This window comes from Mchenga conophoros, linkage group LG9 (assembly GCF_057382185.1).
Source record: "Mchenga conophoros isolate Kocher_MC1m ecotype Shallow Benthic linkage group LG9, M_conophoros_male_GT1.1, whole genome shotgun sequence".
NCBI classification, from domain to species: domain Eukaryota; kingdom Metazoa; phylum Chordata; class Actinopteri; order Cichliformes; family Cichlidae; genus Mchenga; species Mchenga conophoros.
Genome location: NC_140534.1, coordinates 32,362,780 through 32,376,896, shown reverse-complemented (window position 1 = coordinate 32,376,896; position 14,117 = coordinate 32,362,780). Strand labels below are relative to the sequence as shown.

The 14,117-nt window shown below is 42.0% G+C and overlaps 1 protein-coding gene across 1 annotated transcript; it reads right to left on the bottom strand.

Moving 5' to 3' along the window:
- Window positions 1-2,448: 2,448 nt before the first annotated feature.
- Window positions 2,449-12,258, bottom strand: chrnd (cholinergic receptor, nicotinic, delta (muscle)). The gene is made up of 12 exons (XM_085287614.1): window positions 12,143-12,258; window positions 10,190-10,335; window positions 10,022-10,066; window positions 9,771-9,880; window positions 8,683-8,838; window positions 8,414-8,526; window positions 7,354-7,554; window positions 6,793-6,904; window positions 5,813-5,927; window positions 4,355-4,565; window positions 3,991-4,109; window positions 2,449-2,814 (listed from the first exon to the last, which is right to left on the bottom strand). Exons 1-12 carry the CDS (start codon window positions 12,198-12,200, stop codon window positions 2,632-2,634), a joined length of 1,569 nt encoding a protein of 522 aa, XP_085143740.1. The 5' UTR covers window positions 12,201-12,258; the 3' UTR covers window positions 2,449-2,631.
- Window positions 12,259-14,117: the final 1,859 nt, after the last annotated feature.

Below are 14,117 nucleotides of genomic sequence, written 5' to 3'. Positions count from 1 at the left end.
GAGCCTCCGACGGATCAGAAGCAGTGAGATGTCACCTTTCTCACCCGACGGCTCGTACGGGGATGCGGTCGGGGCTGAAAGCCGACAGCTCGCTGATTCTAATGTTTCGCCGGGTCCGCGCTTTGTGTTTACGCCCTTTTTGCTCAAGTTCTGAAGCTGCAGGTTTTATCTCTCACCAAACAATATTGACCAAACCAGCAGCAAAAGAAGATCCAAACTACACTTCACATGGAAGAATTAAACATGATAATTATCTCGTTTGGCTCTCAGCGAAGGCGGTCGCACTTTTTCTCCTCTCCTCTCCCTTATCTTCCCTGCAATTGACACCCCTTTCTCAACGAGAAGTCTGGGCTTGGGTGAGCCTGAGTGCTGAAGATATCTACCTATTAGGAACCATGGTAACATTGTTCTGGTTGATCGGAGCTGGCTTGGCCCTGACTTATCGAAGAATTAAGAAAGCTGAACTGGCTGTTCAAACCCCCACAAGGCTGCCCACTGGGATTGGAATGATGGGAGAGGTGTGAGTTTCTCAAATGGGCTCATTGAGTCAGCACGGATAAGATCTGGACTTCTTTAAGTTGCTTGAAGACGTTTCACCTCTCATCCGAGAAGCTTCTTCAGTTCTAAGGTCAAATGGTGGAGAGTCCCAGATATAAACCTAGTGGGAGTGACCCCCCACAGAGGGACAAAAGGACCCCCTGATGATCCTCTAATCGCCTGAGCCAAGGTGGGAAACTGGGCGTGGGTCCCAATCAGCCAGAGTTTCGGGTGAGTTCATTGTGAAACCTGGCCCCACCTTATCATGCGAATTCCTGAGATCAGATGGCCCAGGATGTGAGTGGGCGTTAAGGCGTCTGGGAAGGATCTCAAAACTGGATTATAGATGGCAGAGAGTTGGTGTCGTAAACCCCCGCCTCTGTTCAAAGATGGTTGCTCACAGTGGACATAGATGCTTCTTTCACTCCTCTTTCAAACCATCTGTCTTCTCTGTCCAAAATGTGAACATTGGCATCCTCGAAAGAGTGTCCTTTGTCCTTAAGATGCAGATGGACTGCTGAGTCTTGTCCTGTGGAGGTGGCTCTTCTGTGTTGTGCCATGCGCTTGTGAAGTGGCTGTTTGGTCTCTCCAATGTAGAGGTCTGGGCATTCCTCGCTGCACTGTACAGCATACACCACATTGTTAAGTCTGTGTTTTGGCGTTTTATCTTTCGGGTGAACCAGTTTCTGTCTGAGTGTGTTGCTGGGTCTGAAATACACTGGGATGTCATGCTTGGAGAAAACTCTCCTGAGTTTCTCTGATACACCGGCTACATAGGGGATGACAATGTTGTTGCGTCTGTCCTTCTTATCCTCCCTCGCTGGTGTCTGGTCTTCTTTTCTGTGCCTCTTTGCTGACTTTAAGAGCGCCCATTTAGGATAGCCGCACGTTTTGAGTGCTTCCTTTACATGTGTGTGTTCCTTCTTTTTTCCTTCAGGCTTAGAGGGAACATGTTCTGCCCGGTGGTGTAGGGTCCTGATTACTCCAAGTTTGTGTTCCAGAGGGTGATGGGAGTCAAAGAGGAGGTACTGGTCCGTGTGTGTGGGCTTCCGGTAAACTTCGATGTTGAGTTTGCCGTTCTCTTCAATGTGCACAGCGCAGTCCAGGAAAGGCAAACAGTCGTCCTTTGTGTCTTCCCTGGTGAACTTGATGTTTTTATCCACAGAGTTAATGTGCGCAGTGAAGGATTCCACTTCTTGTGTCTTGATTTTGACCCAGGTGTCGTCCACATATCTGTACCAGTGGCTGGGTACTCTTCCTTTGAAAGAGCCAAGAGCCTTCCTTTCCACTTCCTCCATGTAAAGGTTGGCTACAATAGGTGACACGGGGGAGCCCATGGCACAGCCATGTTTTTGTCTGTAAAAGCCTTTCCGCCATTATGACAGGTAATGTAGGACTGAAGTGTCCTAAAAATCACACTTAAACAGTTTTTTTTAAAGGTAAAGTACATTCTCACATCATACGAGTTTATTATCCAAGTCTCAGAATCCAACAAAGTTACATCCACTTTACAGACTGTTGTACTAATGCTGACTAACAGCAGCACTTAACAACAGAAACATGCAGGATATCCTCACCAGCTCACCTTGATATCTGTGTCACTGGACAGCTTTCTCCAGAGTGAATCGACGTGGACACCAGCCGAGGTAAACAGCTGACTGACAGAGGAGTCACATCATAGACTTGTTTGTCCTGCTGCAGCTGGACATGCATTCGAATTGGGAGAGTTGCAAACATAGAATTTAACTGACTGCACTATGCAATCTAATAACATCTAGTGGTGACATTTTACACACCGAACCTTGGAGAGTTTAAAAAAACAGTCTTTAGTTCATGCAAAGAAAAAAAGGTTAAAGAGTGAAAGTGAATATTCTCTGCTGGTTCAATCATTGTGAACAGAAACAAATCATGTCAAAGATTTCTGATTATAAATCTTTATTCAAACCACAAACCCTGGATTAAATCAAATACAGACTTATTCATTCAACACAAGAAAACACACAGCTACAATATTTTGTCATACAGAGTAACAAACCTCAGGATATGAACACAGTAACAGCGCTCTCTGCTGTGTTGGGTGCTTTTGTTCATGTGCTACAGCAGACGTGCATGGTTCTCCATGTAGTCATGCGGGTCTCCTTCAAAGGGCAGACGTGGAGGACTGTTGCAGGCTCCCATCAGGAAGATGATGATGGTGCCAAAGATCATCACAGGAGTGATCAGGAAGAGGCAGAGACGGTCGACGGTGCGAGCGATGCCGCTCCAGTTATCTTTCTCCTGTGACGACACCAGCGAGGGCAGAGTTTTATGTTTCACCTCATTTTTTATTCAATAAAAACAATAAAGCCATAACCAAAGGAACTAATGAGCTTCTAGTCCTCTCATCAGATGTTGTTACAGTCTGGCCCCAGATCCAAGAATAATGAAGTCAACACAGCAGTGTTAAAAACTGCTGGTTTGGGGACTCCAGTGAACCACAGTGGAAGATTCGGAAGAGACGTGAATCTTCCCAGCAGTGGCCAGACTACCGAAATTACTCCAAGAGCACATCAACGACTCATCTAGGATGTCACAAAAGAACATCTAAAGAACTGCAGGCATCACTTAAGGTCAGAGTTCACGATTCAACAATAAGAAAGTGACTGGGCAAAAATGTCATCCATGGGCGAGATCCAAGACGAAAACCACTGCTGACCAACAAAACATCTGGATGATCCCCAGACTGACCAGATGTAACGGGTTTAAGTCCAGTTACATCAGGTTTAAAACGAATACAACTTTTCAATCAAACATGGAGGTAGTGTGATGGGTTGGGGCTGCGTTGCTGCTTCAGGCCCTGGACGACTTGCTGTAAATGAACCGTGAATTCTGATCTGTACCAGAAAATCCTGAAGGAGAATGTCCGACCATCAGTTCATACACTGAAGCTCAAGATCACTTGGGTTATACAGCTGGATGATGAGCCCAAAAAAACAGATGAAAGATTTGGACTGGCTTTGGAGTCCAGACTAAAGTCCAATGGAGATGCTGTTTATGCTGAAAAACCCTCCAATGTGGCAGAATTCACACAATTCTGCGAAAAGGAGTGGGGCCAAAATTCCTCCCCAGTGATGTGTAACATTTGTTTTTATTTATTATCAATGCATGAACTTCCCCCCCCCCAGGTTGGCACAACCAGTTCTGAGGCTTAAGGGGCGATGACTTTCACACAGGGCCAGGTCGGTTTGGGCAGCTTTTTCTCTTTATCAATGAAACCATCATTTGAAAACTGTGTTTTGTATTTTCTTGGATTAACTTTGACAAATATTAGAATTTGTTTGTTGATTTGAAACATGTGCGTGTGGGAAATACTGAAAAAAATGCAAAATGTTGATGAAAACGTGCATTTTTTACACAATTCAAAGCATCTTGAATCAAGCAGAGCATCGTCACGTTCTGGTTGTTCGCTCTCACCTCGTTGTATTCGTTCTTGTTGCGCATGTGTTTGATGATGTAGTTCGCTCCGTCCACAGCTGGCTTCATTTCAGAGTACAGCTGATCCGTCACACCTCCGTCATCCTGGGGTTTCACCACTACACACACACACACACACACACACCTCAATTTAAACATCCTCTCTGCAGGTTTTACTGCAGAGTCCACTGATCACGTATACGACCAAACAGCTGGCCCCAGCAGCATCAGACTCCAACACAAAACTACGTGTAATACTGATGTGCTGAAGCCTGGCGACGAAGGCCACATCACTACATCTGATTCTGATTTCCTGTCACAATAACGCAGCATCTTATAAACACACTCAGGCGACGGTGCGTACATGCTGCATGGGTGACTCGAGTGGTGAAGCCGTGTCTCTCCGATTGTTTCTCAAACATCAGCTCGCTGCGAGACTTGACGGTGTAGTACTCGTCCGCTTTGGCGATGTAACCCACTGAACTCGATCGTCGCGGCAACGCTCCATCCCACGCTGGCTCTGCCTCCGCAGGGTGGGACATGAGCAAGAGCCGAGGCAACCGTTCGAGGAAAAACTGGACGTGGAGAGAAACGTGTTTATTTACATAAAACTCAGAAAGTTTTATATTTTATACATTACTATTGCTGTATGGCACTATTACAGTACTACACTGCAGTGTGTCTGAAAGCTGACACTTTAAGTTGGCATATATTGGACAAACAAAAGTAAATCAAATATAAACAAATGAATTTTAATGCCATAAATATTCTTAAAAATGTAGTCATTGAATTAATGCTCAAATACGCCATAAATAGATATTTGTAGTATTTAATTCTGTAGTTATGTACCTTGATATTGATTCTCCTATTTTTGCTTTTGAATTAATTGTACTTTATTATTTTATTTTCAGCTGTGCTGCCTCAGCGCTGTCAGTGTGAATCAGTGAATACACATCAATAAGCAGCAAAGCATTAAAATAAGCTGGGAAAATATTGTGAGAGAAAGATGCAAAGCAAATAAAAAATTCTGCAGCTCGGGTCATAACTCGCACTCCGTTGAGAGCTCATATTACCCCAGTTCTTCAGCAGCTTCACTGGTTGCCCATAGAGGCCAGAATAAATGTTAAAATCTTACTTCTTACATACAGGTGTATCCATAAATCTGCTCCTTCATATTTATGTGACCTGCTCCATATCACCACTGTTTCCCGCCTTCTCAGATCATCATCTGCTATTCATCTTACTGCTCCATCCTCACACCTTAGCACTCTGGGGAACGGAGCTTTCAGTCGCTCTGCTCCTCGGCTCTGGAGCTCTCTTCCTCCTCCTTCCTCCTGTTGACTCCCTCTCCGTATTTAAGTCACAGCTCAAAACACATCTGTTTAAACTGGCTTATTCGCTTTAATGCTGATTTTATCTGTTGTCAAGCTCTGTTTTGTAATTTTAACTTATTTTATGTATTTTATGACTATTGTTTCTTTTATTAATTCTGTTTTTTGTAAGGTGACCTTGGGTTTCTGAAAGGCGCCCTTAAATAAAATGTATTATTATTATTAGAAATAAGTTCTAAATAAATAAATCAGTTTTTAATACGTTTTTAAAACGTGCAACAGATATTTAAAATAAATGCACAGAAATATTCTTTGGCTGCTGCTTAAAATGTGTAATATGTTTGTGCATTGAATGGTATATTTTATAAATTCATTTCACCTGGACAGGATGTACATCACATGGTGTGTGTGTGTGTGTGTGTGTGTGTGTGTGTGTGTGTGTGTGTGTGTGTGTGTGTGTGTGTGTGTGTGTGTGTGTGTGTGTGTTTTACCCTCTTGGTCCACTCAGTCATGACGTGCGTGCTCGGCGTCCTGAAGTGCAGGTTGAGGACGACCACACAGTTTAAAACGACCACAGTAACCAGCACCATGATGAACATCAAATACCTGGGAGACAGTTTAACTTTAACTTTGATCTATTATTTCTTTCTTTTTTAAATTAAATATACACATTATTTTCTCACTTTTCATTTCTTGTTATTTGTCAGCGAGTGTTTACAGACTGGGAACTTTATAAAACAGCAGTCCATATTTGGAGAGTCTTCACCCCAAACAGGAAAACTGTAATTCTGTAATTCAGCTGTGCTACACTTTACTGAACAAATGATGCGCTTCCAGTATGCAGACTCTTTCTCCAAGATCTCATTATTACTTCAGTCTCGTTTGAAGGCTTCTGTCCTGCAGTCCATTCCTCTCATGACTCTCTCCTTTGAGGCTACAATTCCCAACTGTTGGACGTCACATATCTCAGTCGTTTGTCGTTTGCTTCCTGCCTCTGCCAGGCTCGTTCTGTCCTGCGTGTCTCTGAATTTCTTGACGACACTTCTCACTCCAGTTCATGATACACACATGATACATACTAACTTTGAATATTCATCTCCTGCGTTGTGAGCATCAACGATTCTTTTTCTCAAATCTAAACAAATGTATCTGGTTTTGGCGTGACGCTTTCTCAGGTGACATGTTAAAGCCTTGTTGAAGTTTTTAAACTGCATTGCAAAGTTTAAGTACATCTCTGCACAGCAGTGGTTTGCGCTCTGGCTCAATAAAAAGGGCGTCAGAAGGCTAATAACACTGACCCTGGTAACTCTGACTGTTCTCTGAAATAATCGTGTTGCTGTGTGCAAACAGAAATCATTCATGTTTACTGAAGAAAACCAGCATATTATAATGAAGCACTTGGAAAAGCTTCAATCTGAATCTAAAGCTGATGTTTCCAGCTGTTGTTGGGAGTATGTTTTGCGTTTCTTACTTAACAATGAGCGGCACAGACATGGAAGTTTCCGGCAGCCTTTGAGAGATCAGCAGCAGGAAGACAGACTGAGCGAGCAGCACAGAGATGGACAAGGTCATCTTCTCGCCACCTGCACACAAAACGCACAAACTGTTTCAACAAGTGAAGGAAACCAGTTCAGACTGGGATTATTTTAAACCTCCAACAAAGTATTTCTGGGCAGTTTAAGAGCAAAGTGTTTGCAAAGTGTTTGCAGGTGAGCTCTGTTTACACTAAGACCAGAGGAATCGACAGGAGATTCCCAGTTACGGTGATTTCTGACTTTTTCCCAGATTAATGTTTAAAAATATAAATGATTTAATTATAATTAGTTTACAAATACATTTAATCTGCCTTGCTGCAGTTTCCTGTTGACAGCCTGCAGAAGATTTTAAGCTTTCAGAGTTGGCACATTTCTCTGTCTTATAAAAAAAACAAAACTGAGTGTGTCTCTGTGCATGTCGAGGAATATTTGCACAGCTCGGTAACACCACAGGTTACAGAGAATTGGTTGAAATTGCTCTTTAAACGTGCACTGACTGTCAGCGGGCAGGTAGTAGACGAGGCAGGCCAGGAAGGAGATGAGCACACAGGGAATGATGATGTTGACAATGTAGAACAGAGGTTTGCGTTTGATGATCAGGTAGAAGGTGATGTCCTGGTGCTTGTTGCTGTCCATGGGGATGTGCTTGTAGATGTTTCTCTTGGCTGGCCGGTGGACGATCTCCCACTCGCCGTTTTCTGCCAACATTAGTGGAAAACATGAGATGAGACCCAGACAGAAGAAAGTTTACATAACGGCGCTTCCTCCACGTTTGACTGCCAAACCTGACTGCGTCGTTTCAGCCTAAAGTGAAAAGATGTCTGTTCTTTGACATTAGAAGCACTAAAATGTGTTTTTCATGTCCATGTTTGTGAAAAATGTATCTAAATGCAGTGAAGTCCAAACTTTTTTTTTTTTTTTGCCTGTGCACACTACAGTAATTATACATTTTTTATAAAGATGCAATAAAAGTGTTGGAGTTTCAACTCTTCATATGAGGTGTTGATGTACTGGTGATGAAATAAAAGAGGCCAGAGTTGGGCTGAAAAAACTGAATAAACCCATCGAAGAAAGAGCAACACTTTCAGTCTGGTTCATTCATAAAAAGACGGAATCCACTGACCAGCTCAGGATCACCAAAAACCCAGAAAGACCACAAAAGACAATTAAAGTGGATGATGACAGAATTTTTTCCATGGTTAAGAAAACTAACTTCACAAGATCTAACCTTAAGAAGAGACTCAAAGAGGTAAGAGTATCACTGTTAGCAATCAAGAGACGCCTTCATGAATACAAATACAGACGGTTTACAACAAGATGCAAAGCTCAAGACAAGAAGACCAGCTACATGATCTTTATGTGCAAGTTAAATCCTGACCAACACTGTGGGAGGAGGTGTGGTTCTTTGTGGACAGGCGGCTGCACGGACACTTTTCCAGATGAGCCAGAAATATATATTTGGACAGGATCGAGTTACAGTACAGTATGGCATGGGCATTTCTGACAGGGAAAAGTAAAGTGTGAACATAACACTGGAGTGCAGAAAAGAGCATCTACCTGTAAAGCTAGCAGGGTCAATAACGACCCACTCTACTGTATAGTTGGCGACTTCTCCGGCGTATTCTTCTTTCAGGAGCATCCGGATCTCTTTGGCGTTGTAGGTCAGAGAGCTGCAAAGCACCGTGACAAACACGGATTAAATTAATCTGAGATCTTTCAGGAGAAAAACACCATAAAAACTTTACAGATTTGCTTCACAGCAGACTGTAAATTCTGATTTTGGATGCATAACTGTCAACAGAGAGCTTTAAATAATTCTTTCTTACGTGAACTTGAGCGTGCAGTTCTGCCAGTCGAAGGGGAAGTATCTGACGTTGATGGAGCAGGAGGAGCGGAAGATGGCCGGTGGCAACCAGTAGCAGAAACCATTTTCATACACCAGTACATTACTGTAGTAGGCCACTTCAAACTGGGCATCATTACTGAGGCATGGAGGAAGGAGGAAAGGACATACAGTTAGGAAAATCTGTTTTTGCCCAATGATTTATTTATTTTATTTGGGCTCTTTACTTCACCACAGTGGGTTTTACATCAGTGCAGACTTTCAGCTGTAATTTAAGGAGATCAACACAAAGTGTAACCTTAAAACTGATTTGGTTTTGCAGTACTGTGAAAAGGTTTTTGCAACACTTGAATGTTTGAGATCTTTAAAGACAACCTGAGTAAATAGAAATGTAGTTTTTAAATTATGATTTTAATTATTAAGGGGAAAAAACATTCAAACCTGCGTGAAAAAACCTAATAACATGTGCCAGCCTTACCGGCAAGAACTGCAGTCAAGTGTTTGAGATAACTGCCAGTGAGTCTTTCACATCACTGTGGAGGAAGTTTGGCCAACTTTACTTTGCAGAGTTGTTTTAATACAGTCACATTGGAGGATTTTTGAGCATGAACAGCAGCTTTAAGGTCACACCAAAGCATTTGACTCACTCATTCTCAGATGGACTTCCTGCTGTGTTTTGGATCATTGTCCTGCTGTATAATACAAGTGCTCCCAAGGTTCAAGACAGCAAATTAATGGCCAAACAGACCAGAATTAATGGTTCCATCAATTACACCAAATCGTCCTGAAGCAGCAAAGTAGCCCATCCACCATTCTTTTGCTGTTGGCTTGGTCTAACACCAGATGTAACAGGACTCAAACCTCCCAAAAAGTTCAGCTTTTGTCTCATAAATCCACAGAATACCAGCAGTGGTTTTCACTCAGGGTGGCAAAAACAGGGCCAGGCCTTAATGACTGGGATTATCATGACAAAATAGTTTTCATTTACTTATCTCATAGAGACGGACAAATACATTTAAAATTTTTAATTTTCCATTGACATAAAAATGAGGTTTTTTTGTGTGACCTCACTTGTTTTCCAGAACGATCTCCGGCAGCCACACCATGCTGGGCGGCAGCCGGAGTATCTCAATGCCACCAAACTCTGTGGAATTCCACGTCAGCCGGTAGTCAGTCCACGTCTGCCATAACACACACACACACACACACACACACACACACACACACACACACACACACACACACACACACACACACACAGAAGTAAATAAAGAGCTGCAAGTGCTGAATATGAAGATGTAAAAGAATGAATTGTTACCCACAATTTCCAGCCACACGTTCGTCAGCAGCGTCTCGTCTACTTCTTTCTACAGAGGAGAACAAAGACAAACATCGATGTTTCTGTTTGAATGTGTTCGATTTAAACCTAACGGACACATTTAAAGTTTTAATGACAGGATGAACTACATAAACACACAGAAGCTGCGAACCAGAGAGATGAGGTTGGAGAGCGTGAGGGCGAGGTTAACATCGACAACATCCTGCTGCTTCTCGACGGGGCGCAGCTCCTTGTTGTATCCCATCTCTTTGAACACGTATTCAATAACACGCTCCTCTTCGTTCCTGCCATTGCACTCTAACACACACACAGATTAAAACACACACGTTTTACAACTGCTGTTCATATTCTCTAAGCTGCTTCTACTAAAACTGGGAGAGATTATACAAAAGTCCAGCAGGCCAACAAAGGACACGTTTCAGTATTTAAGATGAGCAAACCAAACCTGCTGAGGAGGCAGTGGGCAAAAAACTCTGTTGGAAATCTAGAAAGCAACCAGTACTGTGATGGAGGAATGAGACACTCAACAGTAAATCCATTTCTATAATTAAACATGAGTTAAAAGAAAAAAAGCAACTTTACTTTTTTCTACCTTTTTTCAAGTTATCTTTAAAATTTTGCACAAAGATGTCAGTTTTCATTTTTTTCTCATCACGTAATAATCTATTATTTAAACAGCTTTCCGATTTTTTGCTGTTGTTAATAATTTCTGGTTGCAGTCCAATGCTTTTCAGGATCTTTATGATTAGATGGGCCACTTTTTTCCTTGACTCGCTGCTCACGCTGACACTTCTGACCCTGCTCAGAGTGATTTTAATCCCAGCTCCTCTCGTCACCTTCCAGCCTTAAAGTCATTTATTGCCGAATATGGAAGGAAGACATGCATGAAAACACACACGCCTTTCATATTATACTGCTAATTCATTTCAGTTCAATTCAATTTTCCTTACACTGAGCTTAATCTCAACCACAGTCACTTCAAGGTGTTTTATATTGTAAGGTGAAGTAAACTCTTTGGACTGACCAGTGCTCAGAACAATGGGAAGGTCTAAAGATCAACTGCAAACATTAGAGGTGGATGCTGGGTGGGTGCAGCAGTGCTGACATCAGAGGGACAGGTGGGGTATGACGTGGATGAGGCGTGTAGAGAGTATGAAGCAGTGCAGCTCAACTCGGCTCCCTGCACTAGCTCAGACCCCCCCAACCAGCTTCTTTCTGTTGACGGTGTTTGAATTTAGACATGTTTACTCTTTAAATTAAAATCTGAGTCTTAAGATCAAAATAAATCAAACGGTATCACCAGTGACAGTTTGGTTTACAGTGTGGAGTCTGATCCCAGTATTAGTCCAAAGCTGAATCAGAGCGACACTTGAAAGCTTCAATGTTGCTTCCTAATGGGCTTCCAGCTCCTGTTTCCAAGGTCAAACATAAACTCATCTCTAAACTCAAAGAATGTGCTGCTCAATTTAGAAATCCACAATCCCACAAAGTCCAGGTGACATCTTTTTGTATTTGTTTTTAGTTTGGTTTTTGACTAACGGCCAGGCCTAGTGACACAAATACACTGTAAACAAGCATGACATTCAGAGAGGAAAACCGACGGGATCCAAGCGCATGAATGCTTCATGCTGCTCAGATTTCACAGCTGCTCTGCAGATCCATCGACCACGACGGATAACCGGCTTCCCATCCTACAGCTCACCACACTGCAACGCTTTGATTTTCACCAATCTGATTCAAAGGGAACGCTGCACATCACTGAGTTTACATTTTTCTATTTGAGATGATCATTTTTCACTAACGAGGTTTTAATTTGGATTTAAAAAAAACTCTGTACTGTCTCAATACCCAACTATTTGCTCAATGAGTCCTTCCTTAAAAACCCCCCCAAAAACACTTCCATTAAAAAAAAAGACTTGAAATAAGTCTGACACAAAAGTTTAGTCGGTCACATAACAGACCAACTGCTTTAGCTGTAGATTACATTTTCCAGTAAGAATAAACTTCCTGCTTTATGATTAAAGATATTTTCAACCTTTAAAATAAAAGATTTGCTTTGAAAACATTTCGTCAGGTTATCAGCTTAACGTTTTCACTAACTTACCCGACGACAGCAGTGTGAGCAGGAACAGAGTGGCCAGTGCTGCACGCTGAAGCTCCATGGCTGAGTGGAAGTGAGAGGTCCAGAGCCCTTTCACCCACCGACCTGCTGCCAGAACCCGAGAGGCAGAGTGACAAACAACAGCTGCAGACACACCGAGCAGAAAATAGAAAGCACAGAGCAGGCCTGAGCCGCCAGCTGCTGTCACCTCCACCCCGTACGGGAAACTGATAATAAACATGGAGTTTTAAATTATGAGATCTGAATAAGTTAAAAAAACAACAACACTCAGTTTGAGACACTTTTTTCACTCTTGGGTCTGTATGATGTCACAGACAGGCGATATTCAAACACCAATAAATATGAAAGCAGGTACAAATAAATCGATCATCCCTCTAATTTATATTTGGGCAGAAAAAAAATCCTGATTCCTGTTTCTCCCTGCTGGATTCAAAGCTCATACCATTACATCGTTAGTTACTATTATTCTAATGTTTTCACAGTAAGCTTTAAGCTGTGTTTGACTCTCATGGTTCAAGGTAACTTTATTTATACCCACAGGCAAGAAAAATGACAGCATTTGGCATCCCTTCAAAAACACACACACCTAATAAAAATATAAACCTCACTGTAGCACATGTATAGTAATTTAAACATTTCGAATCAAAAACAAAAACTGTCCCTGTTGCTGTCACTGAATTAAATAAGCACTAAGCTGTTTTTATAACGCTTTGTCCTGCATCCCGGAAACAGAAACCTCCGTCCTGAGGAAAGAAGCTGAAATTCAGCCCTTAGAGGATGGGAACCATTTTTAAGGACTGATAAAGCCATCCTCTGTACCTGCTTAGAGTACAGGGAGGCTAAACAAGACTGTTAGGGATGCACCGATACCGATACTGGTATCGGGGCCGATACTGTAAATTGTGTGTGTACTCATACTCGTAAAAGTTAACCGATACCATGAACCGATACCAACTTATTTCATTAATCAGAGGGTGGCTTGTCATTTCTGTTGTAGTTTTTTAGATTGGCCACTAGGGGGACATCCCGTGCTAAACAGGCACAGGGTTAGGCGAGTGAGACTGGTGACTCCAGATTAAAAAAAAGAGAAACTGGAGGCTGCTGTAGCTAGGCTAAACAAAATGTCAGCAGTGTGGACCGGAACAGCCAACTTTAACTCAGGTTTTGGAAAAGCGATGAAAAATGTCAAGAGAAAATCCACGGGCAGTTAAAATAACAGAGGCTCTGACTCATTTTATCGCTCTGGATGACCAGCCAATGCCAGTCGTGGAAAACATAGGATTGCATCGTCTTCTAAGCATCCTCGAGCTGCGATATGAAATTCCCAACCGCCCATACATCAGGGAGGTAATGGTGCCAAAACTTTCTGAAGAGGTAAAGACAAGCAGTGTGTGCGCGATGTCAGTCCTCGGTTTAACGGCACAGTGGACTGATGATCCACGCGCAGATGAGGAGTTCGTTCGTCAATGCCAAATACTTTCGTTCTTTTGTTTGTTTGTTTGTTTACAATATGGACACTGCAATAATTTAAAAGTTTATTTTATTCGCAAATCTAATTTGTATTTATTTTATTCCAAACAGAAGTGTTTATTTATTATTCTGAAAGCTCGAGACTGTGCCAATAGTTCAGTGATATTTTGTAAAATTACAATGTGGAGACTGCAATAATTTAACAGAAGTGCTTATTTTTCACTTGAAATTTTTTTGTGGTCATTTTTAGATTTAATTTTTTTATCGGCAGAGAATATAATAAAACCTGTCTTCCAATTAATTGTATTATAGTATCGGTATCGTATCGGTTTGAAAAAACTGGTATCGTTGCATCCCTAAAGACTGCGGCTCACCTATCAGACGACTGGACCATCTCGCTATTTGATCTGTTGGGAAGCCAGATAATATTCTGTTCACAAGAATTATGAAAAAATACTGAACAAATCAGAAACATCTGCCTGAAAAC